Below are 15,629 nucleotides of genomic sequence, written 5' to 3' on the forward strand. Positions count from 1 at the left end.
ATCCTAATTTTAATACGTCTGAAAAAATGATTTATTTAAGACATCCTCTTTGTCTTTGATTTAACACCAGTTCGTCTATATTCTGACCTCTCATTTAAGTATATCTCCTGACAGTGATGTCTGAAGTCTTCATTATTATACCAATCGCTGAGACAATTCTTGAGTCTTGTATTTTCTGTGCGACACTTGACAACCATCAACAGTGAACTCTTTTTACAACATTCTTCAAAAGCTAATCATTGGTCGACAAAATGAAAGCAAACAACTGATCAAAACAAAAGTCAGCAATTGATGTAAAGACATGAAACCTTTGACAAATTCGGTACACTTCTCCTTCTTAGCCAAGTCTCGCATTATCTTCGGAATTAACACTTCTTCTTCCACTTTCCTTAATGTCTTGTCCTCGGGATCTCCTAAATAATGGACACAAATGTTGTCAAAATTTTATCGCAAAATTATTTGTTTTAAAGCTTTTTTATTACCCAACCCTTTAGGCCCTGTTGACTGATTTGGTGATAAAACAGATGCCATCAGTGGTAATGTTATTATCTCAACAATTGTTTTATTAATTTAATTTCTTTAATCAATTTTAAAAAGATATCTAAAAAAGTTTACGAAAAAATAGTAAACAATTTGTGAAAACAAATACAACAATACTTAACGTCTCTGTCTTTGCAAACATTAAATGCATTGATTGATAGCATTAAGGGTTGTATTCATTGGTTACCATTGAATGACATTATTAGTGAACATTTAGTTCACATGTTTTGCATCACTTGATTGCCATTTGATCGCCGATAACATCACATATTTGATCCACACTTCACACATCAGTGGCAACTCATTGACCATAAGATATGCCATTTGGTGATAACATACCAGTGCGTCGGCCACAGAGCAAAGGATGGCTATATAATGTCAAGTCTTTATACTTGGATCCATTCAAATGGTATTGTTTTGGACATGAATTGTCTTACATTTCAAAGACCTAATATCTTCAATATTTTTTGAATATCAGGCAAATAGTCAAGAGTTGGGTCTTCTTTGGTGTCGGAGTTGTGGTGGCCCGAGAGGTGGCAGCCATTGATTTATCTGCAAATGCCGTACCAACTGTGTAATCACTCGATGGATATCGATATTGACCATTGATTTCATGAATTAATAAATTTTATTTAGTTATAGATTTGTCACGAGATTAATGTAAAACATAAATAAAAAATTATTTGTAAATTAAAGACTCGTAACGTATTTTTAAAACAAACTCATGTCTAATGAAGAGAAAGATATCACTATAAAGACATTATKTGTTCAAACATTTGTCACTTTATTTAATTWTATTTACAATCCTAATGAGGGACCAAAACTTAAATGGTATCTCTTAGACACCAATCATATCAAACAATTGATGCCATCGAGTCCTTCAAATATAAACCAAATTATGGCTTCAATCGATAGTTTTCAAGAATCAAATGATGAAATTGTGAACAAATCTGATGAAAATAAAGTGATGAACAATAAATCAAAAGAGTCATTGTATGGCATAGTCTTACTATTATCAGCTAATTTGATGATAATCTCATTGATTTCAATCTTTCTTATAATATTTCAAATATTTAAATATGAAAATGAAAACTGGTTTTCATTTATGTATTTATCACTACTTATTGTGGTTTCAATTTCTGTCGCTTCTGAAGTCGAATATAGTCTTATAGGAAGAGGAAGTGTTCGCATTTGGAACTATTGGTTCAAATGGTTTAAAATATTATTGTTATTTGATTTATCTCTTCTGTTAAGAGTTATAATGATTGATATGATTACTAAAGAGTTTGGTTACCTATCATTTGGTTTGTYATTTATTCTTCATTTGTATCGATTCTTCAGTCTAAGAGCTCTACAAATGTATATCACTTTATTGAGACGAAAGACAAAAATATATAAATCAAAATTAGCACAAATTATAACAAAACAATGATTTGTTAATAGATTTATATAATATATATATAAATTATAATTTAAATTGTAATATTTTAGCTAATAAAAAACTAAAATTCWATGTTATGCTTATTTATGGTTAAATTCAGTTTAGCTTAACAGTAATATTAGTTTAATTWWTCACAACAGTAACTACATTATGAYAAATAAAAAACTTGTTAATAATTTGATAATTAACTTTAAACTATTTAGTTTAGCAATTGTTAAGATTARGTTTGGCTTAATGGGTGTGTGTGTGTGTGTGTGTGTGTGTGTGTATGTATGTATGTATGTTAGGTAGGGTGTGAATATAATCTGATGTTGGGTTAGGTTGTGTAAGGATTATTAAAAGTGGTGTATGTATGTATGTATGTATGTATGTATGTATGTATGTATGTATGTATGTATGTATGTATGATGTATTAATTATGTATGTAAAATGTATGTATGTATGTATGTATGAGTTAAATAATAATATCATGCAATACTTATTTAATTTATATAATAGTGACAGTAATAATTACAAACGGTGTGGTGCCTATTTTTGTTATTTAAAATATTTAAATGTAAATAAGTGTTTAAAATTATTATTTAATCAATGTTTGCATTGATTTCATTTCAACAAAAGCTTATAGTGTTGGAAATAATAGTTTTTAAAATCTTGAATAGATATATGTAAAATAAACTATTGATATTATAAACACAATATTTATTTTTTGAATTCAATAAATGCTATTATTATCCAAAATGTATTATTCTGTACAAACAAAATATTAACAAAAACTAAACTAAACAAAACAAAAAATAAAAATATTTAATATTTAAAAGTCAAGATCACTACAAAATATGATACATAGTGTATACATAATTCGTGACAAGTGTCCATCAATTGAAAATGAAATCAATGTATATTACAATTATCTGTATCACAATTGTTGTGATATCGCCACAAGTTTATGCAAATGAAATATTTTCAAGACTACAAAATTCAAACACCGATCAGTTTTTTGTGACGAAAGCTGAGGTCAGTTCCGATGGCGAGCTTATGCACAAAGTGTCCAAAGAGTTAGGAAAAGTGTCGGGTATTTCATTATATTTATCAAATTTTCATTATATATATATATATATATATATATATATATGTATTATATTATCAATCATTTAATTTGATTTAAATATACAAATGATATCTATATAATACTTAAGACGATGTCCAACATTTTATTGAGAGTACTTTACGTGTGGCTAAAGCACTGTTAAGAGATTGGTTACTGAAAAATGTAAATTGTCTTAAATTTGTTTATAAAATAAAATTACAATTAACTTTTTAATGATATTAATTTAATCTACCATTTGTTTTGATAGGACGATGATACCGGTGCTACACGGGAAGTGTCTGATGACCAATAATACTATATTATTATATAAACTTTTGCCTTATTTTTATTTAAATATTTATCAAAATTTATGAAAATTATTTCATATTTACAAAATAATCGTTTATTCTATTATATTATAATATTACGGTATATAAAATCTATTATATAATTAAGGTAAATAAAATTAAAAGTATAAATAATGAAATGCACAATTTTTTGATATTATGGATTCACGACAAGTGGGACAAACATTTTCAGCACTTAATGCCATATTTAGACATTCGTTGCAAAAGAGATGTCCACAAAATGTGGTCACAATTTGTCGGTGAGTCGACAAAATCATATATCTATCGTCCAGACATATACTACACGTCCATTCATTGTCTTTAAGCCGATCCAACTCTTTGCACGTCTCAAACAACTGATCCCTTTCTATACGAATGGCCGCCAATTCATTAAACATAAGGGAATTCTCTTCGCGACACTTCTTGAGCTCATTTCTTACCGAAGAATTGAGTTCTTCCATAACTTTCAGATTTTGTGTCAAGTTTTGAATGAGTTCTTCATTTGAAAATAAATTATCTCCTGTACTGTCATTAACTTTATTTGAATTAGTATTATAATTGTTGTTATTATTAGTTGAAATACATGTATTTACGCTTTTATTACTACTATTATAATCCTTATTAGTATTTATATCAACACTTAACTGATTTTTGACATTTGTCTGTTTATTTATGTTGTATTCATCTAATGACACACTTCTAGGAGGAATAGGAGGCGGAACAGGAGGTCTCTTGGCTAGTCTGGTCATTCGGTTAGAGTTTGAATCATTATTATCGGACTCTGTATTTGTCTGACAATAAAATATAGTAGTCGTGCGTCTTCTCCGTGGAGGCGGTTTAGGTGGTGGTGGAGGCGGTATGTTTGGCGGTCGGGTCTCAGTATTAATCAATGGACTGGTCTTCTCATAATATAAGGAGGTGTCGATCATATCGTTTTGAGATACACTTCGACGGAATGAGCTGTGAGACAGACTTTTCATAAAACGATTCATTGCTTTAAATTATTAAATGTATTGACATTTGATATATAAATAGTTTACTAAACTATAAATATTTATTATTAATATAATATTTTTAATGAAATTTTATTTTTAAGTACTACTCACTAATGAATAATGAGTCTAAAAATATTATACATAAAATAAATATATGTATAAAAGTATATAAAAGTAGTGTTTAATAATAAATATGAAATTAAAGTATTCATTGCGTGGATGTATTGAGAACTGTCTTATCAATGAAACGATAGGATAATATCGGAGCGAAAGAGAGAAAGTTAAACAATTACTTACAAAACAAATTGAGTGTAGGTTTCAAAACATCAGAGCAAACAGTTATTATCTTTAATATTCCTATTCAACCAGTGATAAGCTCTTATTGTTTGAACAGTTTTAATATATCAGTTGTTTGGGACAGCATATGCTGCTAACGGCGCGACACAACTTATATTATATCATATGATACGACACCAAATAATATGAAATAATTGAAATAATGTTTCAAAACAAAATGTAGGCTACGATATGCATAAATACTATTAATGCTAAATGTATCAAAAGTGTAACACCAGTTCCTGTAAAAAACTCAATTCATGTCTTTTTTGTTAATAAATACAATAATAAAGATTTTTTTTGAAGACAAATCTTTTATTCATATTTCACTGAAAAAAACTTGTCTAATGTTACGCAAAATTTCTGTAATGCTATGATTTATGCTGTTATACAGTACAATACAAATAGCATATAATACATTGTTTGCATATTTTGTTACAATTGAAAAGTTTTTCATAAGTAATAAAGGTTATAATTGTGTATAATTAGTGTCAATTAAAAAACAAACAAATATTATAGTAATCAAATTAAGATAATTAAAGATAGTTTTGATAAAGTTTGTAAAAAAAAGTTTTACATGACTAAGTCATTTAGTAATAGTAATAATAATATTAAATTATATAAAAAATACTTTTCTTAAAATACAATAAAAATCATAAGAAAATTTGATGAAAATTTTGTTGATTATCTTTAAATAGTTTATGACATATTGGACAGTACTTTGAGGGACGGCTTGAGTTAATAAAACTTTGAGCACATAGTGAACAAAACAGGTGACCACAGATTGTMGACATAATGACTCTTTTAGTTGTCATGATTTTGATTTTGTTGTCCAAACAGAGCGAACAGTGCCACTCATCAGCTATTGTTTCGATTTGATTCAAACGATTCTTAAATAAGTTAAGCTCTACTTTAGTTGAACTCAAATCCGATTCAATTTTGAGTTTTTCTTCACTTAAATGGTTTACTTCTTTAGTAAGGAACTCATTCTTTCGCTCTAATATCTGAAGATTGGTTATCATAATTTCAATCAACTCTTTAGCTGACATCTGTGTCCTGTTTGGTGTTGGCTGTGATGTCGACCTAATAGTTGGCAGTTCTGTTGGTTCATCACTTTCCTCACTGTTATAACTACTACTTTGACTAACAGTTGTCATCGTCGAGACAACTGAAGTACGCTTTCTATGGATAGCGAAGACATTTTCATTGGATTGGCTATTGATTTGTGTGAGGGCTGATGTCGACGCCGACCTCTTTTTCGATAGATTTGTCTTCTCATTCAATCCAAGAGAAGATCTATGAAAATGTTGTCTAAACTTCTTAAACTTACTCTCCTTTTTATCGCCACCCGAGCTCTCGCTGGTCACTGTTATCGTTGGTGGTGTCGACGACCGAAACTTATGTATTATATTACTCATTCTTTGTCGGATCAGTTAGTTGTGTCACAAAATACACAATATTTTTGAAGTTTAAAAAAGCAACAAAAATGAAATTTTATATTTTTAAAACATATTACAGTTCAGTTGTAATTCAAATCAAATTTTATGTTTGAATATTACTATATATTAATATATAGACACTTAAATTATATGAGTATTATTACTGATATTATAGTAAAATTGAAATAAAAATTATCTTATCTTTTGCTTAGTTATTATTATAACTTATAACTGAAATCATATTTTTAAAACTTTTTATCGCAGTTTTTTTTGACTGTGAACTTAGTGACACTCAAACATATGCAGTAATTTTAATTAATTTCTATTATTTAGAAACAATAGATTATTCAATATTATTAATATACAGTATATGGTAATTATTGGCAATATATGAAATGCTTGGAAAGGGATGTGCAAATATCATACATAAGCAATTTGTATCTGTAGTATACACTGATACTACTGCTATTGTTGTCGACAGATATCTTGAAATATATGAAGGTTAGAGAAACACAGTATTTGCCGGGTATTCAATCATTTTAAAAGTTATATCTATTTATATCACTATATTTGCTTGTAATGACAATTAGTTGTGTTGTTAAGGTTGCAAATCAACTCTAATGGAGTGGTAAATGGGCTTCAATTGTTTCTACTATAATATATCCCCTAAAATATCACAAATTGAAAAGCAAACACATAATAAACTTTAAGTCTATTTATTATAATAGACTATTAACTAAACTCTTTAAGTGTTATTAAACACGTTCTCGTTATTTGATGAACAGCTAAATATAAGACAAACAAATGGTTTGACACATTGAACTAGATTTTCACTTTAGAGACGCTTTAGATATAAATATAATAAATAAATATATATATATTATTTGTAACTTAATTTAAAGTAAAATTTTTCAAATAACAATCAATTTAATTTAATCCTAAAATCAAACACTTTGCACAGAGATTATCATAATGAAAATTGAATATTATATAGTATGAGTACATTTAGTTTATAGTGACTTTATTCATCAAAATTTGCACTATTATTATGTTATCGCATGTTTTGTCGTCAAAATATTTTGTGTTATATTCAAGCAAATAATTGTTTCTCAAAAATAAACTTATTTTTACATTGAATACAAAGTTCATCTAAACTATACAATTGAATGAACTAAACATTTGATATTAAATGCTTAATTTGCAGTGCCTTTCCTAACATCAAAATATAGCGATTATAATAAGAGTCAATAACACAATTTTTATATAAAACTAATATTTAGAAATTAATAAATGTATGGAAATTAAAAACTAAATATTAGATATTACAAAGCAATTAATTATTAGAAAAACGATGCAAATGAGTGTTCAAACAGAAATAATAGAAAATTTATATTTACGACAAAATTAAATTTATTAAATATATTTTAATATTGTCATAAAATTATAATCAAATCCTAATCATTGGTATTACATATTAACAAGAAAACAACAGTAATGATGAGTCAACAAATAATTTTTTATAAAATATTATATGTGATAAAAAATTGTTGATAATTACTATAGAAAATTGTATACAATCTCATAACAAGAAATACTATAAACTATTGTTAAAATCATTCTGTATTACAGTAGAAGATATTTATATTGTTAACAAAAGTATTGAATTATTAATTATGTAATAATAGCATAAAAAGTCACTACTATTGCAAGTCTATTGACATCTATAGAAGTGTATATTGTTGTGTGAAATTAATTTCAATATTTTCTTACAGATTAATGAAACACTAGATTTTGTTTATAATAAAATAATCTGAATTAACACTATTAATATAATATGTAAATAATAAAAACATAAATAAATAAAAACTTTGTTATACAATATTGATAATATAAAAAATTGATTATTGTTAAGCAAGGTTTTGGATCTTGGGGTGGTATAGGGTGGGGTAAAATGGAAAATATTATAATATAATGTATATTCTATTATTATTATTTTAAAATAATATTTTACTTTTAATATAATTAATTTTTTCAAAACAAAAATCTTTAATATTTTAGTTTCTATATTTTAATGTATTTTTATATGTAATTTTACTTATTTTTACTTAATAATTTAATTTAAATAAATTGTTAAAACATAATAACAATTAATTAACATTTATTAACTAAATTTTTTTTAAAGAATCCACTCCTTCGGCGCCAAAATTTTAGGAGTGGATCCATTTCTCTTCGTTTTTAACGACAATTTATTTTAATTTGGTTAAAAAAAATCTGTTTAAAGGAGTAATTTGATGAAATCCAGATGTTATCGACTGCTAAATAGCCATAACCTACTCATTACTTAATTGTGGTTATTATAGTATTATACAAATATTAATATTCTGTATTATTTTATGAGAAAATATTGACTGTTTTAATACAATATTTGAATTGTTCTAGCTAATTAATTTTAATTATAATAAAATTAATTGATGTTATAAATAGAATTCCATTTTTATGATTTATAAATAAAACAATAATAAAAATGGTAAAAATTATTAATTATAAAGTATAATTAAATTAATTTTATACTTTATACTATAGTTAATAAATTTATTTTGCAAACAATTTATTTAAGATAAAATTAATGTCATTTTGATATAAATAATAACGACTCTCAAAATCAATATAATAAAATAATTACTATTAATTGTTAGTGAACTATAATTGTGTGAAATAATACAAATTTAATCAATTATAATCTACTGTAGGTTCGAGACCTCATTTGAGGAATTTTAAATCCCGTATAGTAATGATAACCTAAACATATCTGATTAATAAATAATAATAATAATAAATTATCTATTTCTTTACAAATTAAATTTGCATTTATTTTTAATACCAATTAGTTAGATTAAAGTAAATATTTAATAATGAAAATTCATTAATTGTAATCAAAAATTATTTTTCCTTAAAATATTAACTCTATAAACATATATTAATATTTATAATTTCATTTAGAATACAATTAAAATATGTATAATATATTAATTTGTAGATATATTGTATATTTACTATAATACTATAGATTGCATAATAAACAAGTTATTAAAATTTATTTATAAAAAACTATTATTGTATTGTAAGTTCATTATTTAATACTTGAAATAAAAATAATTCAATTTATTTTTCTGTATATTTAGGAGCACCTCCCTGATCAATACGTTGCCACCACCCATAATGTCCTTCACCACCATTGGGTCCACTCGGAGAAGTCATATCAGTAGATGTTTGACTTGACTTCCAGGGCTCATCAATGGCCTCAAACATGTGTACCAAAACCTTGTTTCTTGCGGCCCAATCACCCATTTGTGTCCAATAGTTTTTTAGATTTTGTACATTATTTGGTGACTTATTAAAGCTGATTCCCTGTGATGGCCAACCCGTCTCACCAATCATGACATCAATGTTTGGATTGACTTCTTTAAACTTCTTGACATAACTGTTAAAAGCATTGCCGACGGCTTCAACAGATTTTTGAGTTCCGGCGTTCACAACACTAGCGTCGGGATAGACGTTACACATAATAAAATCAGACTCTCTTATAATGTTTGCTAATATGTCGCGCATTGAACCGCTATTAAGGATAAGACCGCAAACATGAATACGAGTTCCAACCTTTAGATTCATTTGTTTTGCTCTATTCTTATGGCTTTTAATCAAATTTAATATACGATTTCCAGTCAATTCATTTGTAAAATATTCATTAGTAAAGATTAGGCCCCAAACAGTGTTTCCATAAATACCATTCGCGTCCTTATAATACAAATTATTTAATATTATATTTGATTTATGATAAATTAAATTATAGTTTTTATTTATTACATTATAATAGGGGAAATAAAGTATAGTATATTAAGTATACATTAGAGAGTATACAATACCTGTGCGGCTGAAAATGCATTATCAATCTCCTTGTTCTGGATATTTTGGTCTTCATTTTGGTTAATACCTTGAGCCACACGTAACGCGTTTTGTTTTTTATCGCTATTGATGGAAGCGGCCGCACGTGCGACCAAACAGTTTGAGTCTGTCTGATCCCATCTATTGTTGACATTATACGGGGCAACTCCCATACCATATGTCGCTATACTCCTAAACCGGCCGTTCACTACATTTAGCATATCTTTTATATCCTGAAGTGAATATGAGTTCCAATACGGAAGTGTTTTGCCCACCCAGTGCTTAGTATAGGGCGAAAAGGCAACCCCAACATAATCGCGGTTAAAGTTTTGACTAAAAGTCACCTTATATTTGACATTTTAAAAATCAATATTTATTTTTTATGAGTTATTATATTGAATTGTTTGTCTGTCTCACTGACTATCATGAGATGACTTACCGTTAATGCAAATGAAAGTAATAAAACAATTTTATTGAACATTTTGTCGGAAAAAAATAAATAAAATGATTTGCTTTTCAGATTAAAGCAAATACTAAAAAAATCAGTTATTGAATCATATTTATAGTTATAGTGATTATTTGCACATAATTTTTTATAAACTCTTTATTTAGCAGATGTTTATCTATCAATATTTTCAAATGACAATCAATTGATAAACAACATTATAATTAATAATAATTTTTTTATTTTCATCATCCTGATTTGCCAAATTTGTACATTATCAGACAGTAAATTAAACATTGCATTGAAATTGATATATTATTACTGTATTTACTGTATATAATATGTTTACTTAATTTTATAAATTGATACTGGTACATTACAATCAATATATATGATTTACAAAATATTATTTTAAAAACATTTGTTACTAAAAATGATTAATTAATAATAAAAAGTATATTATAATGATTTCAATTAGAATTGTCAGAAATAATTAATTATAAATGAACTTAAAATTAACTCAATTTATAGAAATCTGTCTATCGATTGGTTTAGATCTAAGCAAAAATATGCAAACAATACAAAGTAATTGAACGACCGCTGCTTCGATGGTTATGTCAATTATTATCTGAAGACTATTTGACACTTTTATAATGGACTCTTCAGTCGAGTCTATACACGACTCCTAAATATTATTGAAAAAAAAAACAAATTTAATTTTCATGCTTTTAAAATCTAATGTTATTTCAATGCTATGTTTAATAAGATTACCTGATTATGAACCTGTTCTTCATCGCACCATTCATTTTGCGAGTCATACTTTATATCATCTAAACAACAGGATAATGGATATGAGCCCAGAGGGGTGCCGGTAGGTCTCAATAGTTCCCAACTGTGAGACCCATTGAAAGAACCGCAACAATTGAACTCAATTTGTATCTCATCGACCAACTCTCCCGTCCTGTTATTCATACCGTTCCACTGGTATTCAGTCATCATATGTGAAAATCTTGTCGATGCTATTGTAGGGCTTAAGTTAGTGATCTATACAAGCATTTTATATAAAAATAATATTAATGCAAATAAATTACATTTCCAATGATTTTATAAACTCTTTAAATACATTTCGATGACAAATAGTTCCCATTATTATAGAAAATAAAGTGAACACAAATAATCCGATTAATATAAAGCAAAACTGTAATAATAATTAATTGTCAGTATTATATAATAATAATAATTTATGAGACATACGGCTATTAAAATACTGAATTTTTTCTTGAAGATAGCCGTCAGACCAAAGATGGCATTTATGATAACCAGTGAACCCGTTATTACAAAACATTTCTTAACGGTTCTGATTTCAGGACTCATATCATATAACAGACTTAATAGGCGTTCATTGCATTTGAGACCATATATACTAAATATGGCTATCATTAAACCGAATACCTATTTATATTTATTAACAAATATATTGATTAATTAATAATTTATTATTTTACCGATAATTCATAAATAAATATTAAATAAACGCTAAAATACAGTATATTACCATAAATGCTATATTAAATAAAATAAGTGAATATCGGACACATTTAAGCTTATTTTGATCCATTTTTCACACCTTAACTAATATTTCAATTGTTGTTTTCATTATTGACAACAAAATACTTATTTATCAAATAATATCTTATAATAAAAGTAATGTTACCATGACAGTTAACATTATTGTTTAGATATATTGCAATACAAAAATTTTAAATACAAAAATTAATTAAAATGCTATAATAAAAAACTAATAATTCAAACCAATTAAAACTACTTTATCAAGAAATTATATAACAAAATACTATCATATATTAAGTGCATAGTTTAAAATATATACTAAGTTATTAGTGAAAATATTATTTTTACAACAAAATGTTAATTTTGTAATATGAGTTAAATAATCAATAAAAATAAGGTACAAATGTGAAGTCTTGTTATATATTAGCTGGAGATTAATATTGTTTATTTTTAAAACAAAATTTTATTTAAATGATTTTAGTTAATATTTTGCCAAAATAAATACTGTATTAAAGATACATTAGACTTAAATTTTAGTATTTACTTTATTTTAGCAAAAGTTTGCCAGAAAAAAAATTGTGACCAAAATGTGACATTTTGAGAGTTAAACTAAATTAACACAAAACAAATTTAGCACTCGTTTAGTGATTGATTTTATACATACGTTACAAATACCGATCATTAATAATGAGTTTACATATTTATTGATGATTTATAAAAATGTTATAATATTTATATAAAAAATAAGATATAATATATTGTTGCACTTATAATAATAACCATTTAACTGTGTATTGATAAATTTGGATGAACTGAAAATTGATTTACTGTAGTCATGATTGGGATATGTATGGGATGTTTGATTGGATCCCAATTGTAATATACTGTATACTGTTTGCACTGTTATTGGGGGTAACTTTGCTTTCAAATAACATTATTATTAAATATGATTCGTGTATCAGACTATATATTCTGTCGCTTATAAGTCTATAACTTTAGAAACTCGTCAATGAATTTAACATTTAATTGACTGCTTTTTAATTATTTTAATAGAGAAAGAGTGACAAAGTATAGTATGAATAGGTGTCACCCATTTAACCTATAGGTCACTCTTTTATTGAATTTCTGAGTCAATGGACAAAACATTCATCATTTGGACACCACATCTGCTCCCAACTGTCCCTTCAGTTATACAAAACTTATGAATAAACTAAACGTTTGCCAAAACTGATGCATTCATTGACGCAATGATTTACACACAAGTAATACAGCATTTGGTTCACAAATATATTCAACATTTATCATATGATATGTAAGTGTAAATAATCTTTCTTAACTTTATCTTAACTTTAGATATTAATAATAATAAATCAAAACAATCATTATTAGATAGTAATTTATTTAATCTTAATTTAAGCAATTTTTATTAATATTTATATAATAGTAAATTAAATTGTCGCAAATTGGTGTTCAAATAATATAAATGCTTTTATAGTTAATATTAAAGCATTAAAATTTAATGATCTAAATAAGATATATATATACTGTATTACTTATATATACCGTATATTGTAGTTTTTTTATATTTTGTATATTTTTATTTACTCAATTATTGTAAATTTAGATTGAAAGTCATAGGTGATCCATTCAAAAATTAATTGTAAATAAATGATAGTAATTATATTATTTAAAAAATAAATGACTATAATTTTACAAAAATTATAATCATAATTTAAAAACATTAAAACAATTTATTGGCAAAACATTAAAATTTTTGCTATTGTAAAGTGAGAATCAAATTTTTATTAAACATTCAATGAATATACTGTATATCACAACTTTTTTAAATATCGTTTATGTTAATACTATATTAGGAATTTCAAATGTATTGATTGATTTAAAAATGCAGTAAAACAATGTGTAATAAATTATTATAACTCAATGTTTAAATAGTTTAATGAAATAAAACACATTACATATTATTCAGTCTAATATCCGATTACGTAATTCTCGGAATAGTTTTGATTTTCTTTTTATTTTTTAATAACAATTTTGTTTTGTTTTTTGAATTATAATAAAATTTTATAAATGCAATCAATATTACAATGAGTTGACAAAATTAAATGTTATATAAATATTAATGTAAAACTAATTTTATGATTACTTTTATTAGTGCATAAAATCACTGCCGAAAGTAAGTGATAAATATCTTTAACTTAAACTTCCGACAATGATCTACATTACAAACATTACGAGTAAGTTATTTTATTTTAATATAATTATATTAAACTTAAAAAAGTATTTTTAATATGTATTTATAGAAATTACAAACTATTTAATAGTTGTTATAATATGTTCATCACTACAACTAATAGTAATTAATGCCTTTTGTCCGGCGACCGACTTTTTTTACCCGTGCGTGTGTTCATCACAACCGGCCAAGAGATACGATCTGACCATTAGTTGCAACGGTCAGCATATCAACGACATGGATGTGATGCGAGCCTTTACACGACTCAATACATATCTTAACGGTTCAATGGTGTCCAAGACTTTTTGCAAATTGAATATATCGCAGACTTCAGTGAAAAATCTATATTTTTATGAAATAAAATTATTCAAAGGATTAAAATTTCGCAGCATTTCAATAGTGGATAATCCCATTGAAAACTTTGATCCGTATATCTTTTGGAGTTCATATCGCATGAACAGACATTTTATACTTAAAGGTCACAAATCATTAGTTAATTATAACCGAAGAGATCCGTTACCAATACTAAACCGATTTATACGACTGGAAGTGTTGTCTATAACTGACACCAATTACGATAGGATACCAAAGAATGCTTTCTCGCGAACTGAACAGCCTTTCCTCAAACAAATTATATTAAATAACAATGAGATCACTCATATCGACAGCTGTTCCTTCTTCACACTTCACTCTCTGTGTTTCCTTGACTTCAGTCGTAACCGAATCCGTAAGATCTCAGACCTGGCGTTCGCTATAAAACAACCGTCGAGTCAAAGAATTGTCATAAATCTTCACTCAAACAACTTGTCGGACACAAGTCTTGCCATCCGATCATTACATTACATAAATCGACCACTTTTTCTGATATTATCAGATAATTTATTTACATATTTGGATGATAGCATATTTGCTCCGTTACTATTGAACTCAGAATATGCCAATACTATTGTTGTCAGTTATAACCCCCTGATATGTAACTGTCGTTTTCAATGGATTGTCCAAAACAAGCACTTACTGAGAGACAAAATTTTAGGCCAACCTCTCTGTCAGGACGGGCGCACTATTTGGAGCTATACTTTAGATGAATTACTACCTTGCTAAGTTTAACATTATGCTTATTTAATTATATAAATGTAAATTATTTTTAAATTATAATACTGTATCTCTAAAACATTAAAAATATTTATTTCATTATATTTATAATAAACTATTAATAATAGATGATAAAAATCATTAA

The 15,629-nt window shown here is 26.2% G+C and overlaps 6 protein-coding genes across 6 annotated transcripts; 2 read left to right on the forward strand and 4 right to left on the reverse strand.

Annotated features, from left to right (window-relative positions):
- Window positions 1-6: 6 nt before the first annotated feature.
- On the reverse strand, window positions 7-596 carry LOC128961268 (COX assembly mitochondrial protein homolog). Its single transcript, XM_054307486.1, has 3 exons — window positions 483-596; window positions 309-413; window positions 7-232 (listed from the first exon to the last, which is right to left on the reverse strand). Exons 1-3 carry the CDS (start codon window positions 529-531, stop codon window positions 36-38), a joined length of 351 nt encoding a protein of 116 aa, XP_054163461.1. The 5' UTR covers window positions 532-596; the 3' UTR covers window positions 7-35.
- Window positions 597-2,825: 2,229 nt separating this feature from the next.
- LOC128961461 (uncharacterized) lies at window positions 2,826-3,427 on the forward strand. The gene is made up of 3 exons (XM_054307701.1): window positions 2,826-3,053; window positions 3,178-3,251; window positions 3,337-3,427. The coding sequence occupies exons 1-3, from the start codon at window positions 2,867-2,869 to the stop codon at window positions 3,379-3,381; spliced, it is 306 nt and encodes a 101-aa protein (XP_054163676.1). The 5' UTR covers window positions 2,826-2,866; the 3' UTR covers window positions 3,382-3,427.
- A 61-nt stretch (window positions 3,428-3,488) lies between these two features.
- Window positions 3,489-4,432, reverse strand: LOC128961327 (E3 ubiquitin-protein ligase RNF4-like). Its single transcript, XM_054307551.1, has one exon. The coding sequence runs from the start codon at window positions 4,405-4,407 to the stop codon at window positions 3,535-3,537; it is 873 nt and encodes a 290-aa protein (XP_054163526.1). The 5' UTR covers window positions 4,408-4,432; the 3' UTR covers window positions 3,489-3,534.
- Window positions 4,433-9,224: 4,792 nt separating this feature from the next.
- Window positions 9,225-10,683, reverse strand: LOC128961070 (uncharacterized). The gene is made up of 3 exons (XM_054307280.1): window positions 10,567-10,683; window positions 10,109-10,471; window positions 9,225-9,980 (listed from the first exon to the last, which is right to left on the reverse strand). The coding sequence occupies exons 1-3, from the start codon at window positions 10,606-10,608 to the stop codon at window positions 9,348-9,350; spliced, it is 1,038 nt and encodes a 345-aa protein (XP_054163255.1). The 5' UTR covers window positions 10,609-10,683; the 3' UTR covers window positions 9,225-9,347.
- Window positions 10,684-11,021: 338 nt separating this feature from the next.
- On the reverse strand, window positions 11,022-12,227 carry LOC128961335 (tetraspanin-8-like). The gene is made up of 5 exons (XM_054307563.1): window positions 12,128-12,227; window positions 11,827-12,024; window positions 11,696-11,770; window positions 11,344-11,616; window positions 11,022-11,257 (listed from the first exon to the last, which is right to left on the reverse strand). The coding sequence occupies exons 1-5, from the start codon at window positions 12,188-12,190 to the stop codon at window positions 11,093-11,095; spliced, it is 774 nt and encodes a 257-aa protein (XP_054163538.1). The 5' UTR covers window positions 12,191-12,227; the 3' UTR covers window positions 11,022-11,092.
- Window positions 12,228-14,371: 2,144 nt separating this feature from the next.
- On the forward strand, window positions 14,372-15,493 carry LOC128961659 (uncharacterized). Its single transcript, XM_054307917.1, has 2 exons — window positions 14,372-14,396; window positions 14,517-15,493. Exons 1-2 carry the CDS (start codon window positions 14,372-14,374, stop codon window positions 15,491-15,493), a joined length of 1,002 nt encoding a protein of 333 aa, XP_054163892.1.
- Window positions 15,494-15,629: the final 136 nt, after the last annotated feature.

This window comes from Oppia nitens, unplaced genomic scaffold (genome assembly GCF_028296485.1).
Source record: "Oppia nitens isolate AA-2021 unplaced genomic scaffold, nextdenovo-longstitch-racon4-pilon3 scaffold5_pilon_pilon_pilon, whole genome shotgun sequence".
NCBI lineage: Eukaryota > Metazoa > Arthropoda > Arachnida > Sarcoptiformes > Oppiidae > Oppia > Oppia nitens.

Bases quoted from the DNA above. Each gene is read 5' to 3' on its own strand.
- LOC128961268 (XM_054307486.1), bottom strand. From the start codon at position 531: ATGGCATCTGTTTTATCACCAAATCAGTCAACAGGGCCTAAAGGGTTG. The intron at 414-482 runs GTAATAAAAAAG...TCCATTATTTAG, and splicing joins AACAGGGCCTAAAGGGTTGG to GAGATCCCGAGGACAAGACA. The intron at 233-308 runs GTTTCATGTCTT...ACCAATGATTAG, and splicing joins GTGTACCGAATTTGTCAAAG to CTTTTGAAGAATGTTGTAAA.
- LOC128961461 (XM_054307701.1), top strand. From the start codon at position 2,867: ATGAAATCAATGTATATTACAATTATCTGTATCACAATTGTTGTGATA. The intron at 3,054-3,177 runs GTATTTCATTAT...ATAATACTTAAG, and splicing joins AGAGTTAGGAAAAGTGTCGG to ACGATGTCCAACATTTTATT. The intron at 3,252-3,336 runs GTAAATTGTCTT...TTGTTTTGATAG, and splicing joins GAGATTGGTTACTGAAAAAT to GACGATGATACCGGTGCTAC.
- LOC128961327 (XM_054307551.1), bottom strand. From the start codon at position 4,407: ATGAATCGTTTTATGAAAAGTCTGTCTCACAGCTCATTCCGTCGAAGT.
- LOC128961070 (XM_054307280.1), bottom strand. From the start codon at position 10,608: ATGTTCAATAAAATTGTTTTATTACTTTCATTTGCATTAACG. The intron at 10,472-10,566 runs GTAAGTCATCTC...GTCAAATATAAG, and splicing joins TACTTTCATTTGCATTAACG to GTGACTTTTAGTCAAAACTT. The intron at 9,981-10,108 runs GTATTGTATACT...TTGTATTATAAG, and splicing joins ATGCATTTTCAGCCGCACAG to GACGCGAATGGTATTTATGG.
- LOC128961335 (XM_054307563.1), bottom strand. From the start codon at position 12,190: ATGGATCAAAATAAGCTTAAATGTGTCCGATATTCACTTATTTTATTT. The intron at 11,771-11,826 runs GTATGTCTCATA...TTATTATTACAG, and splicing joins AATTCAGTATTTTAATAGCC to TTTTGCTTTATATTAATCGG. The intron at 11,617-11,695 runs GTATTTAAAGAG...ATGCTTGTATAG, and splicing joins GAACTATTTGTCATCGAAAT to ATCACTAACTTAAGCCCTAC.
- LOC128961659 (XM_054307917.1), top strand. From the start codon at position 14,372: ATGATCTACATTACAAACATTACGA. The intron at 14,397-14,516 runs GTAAGTTATTTT...TACAACTAATAG, and splicing joins CTACATTACAAACATTACGA to TAATTAATGCCTTTTGTCCG.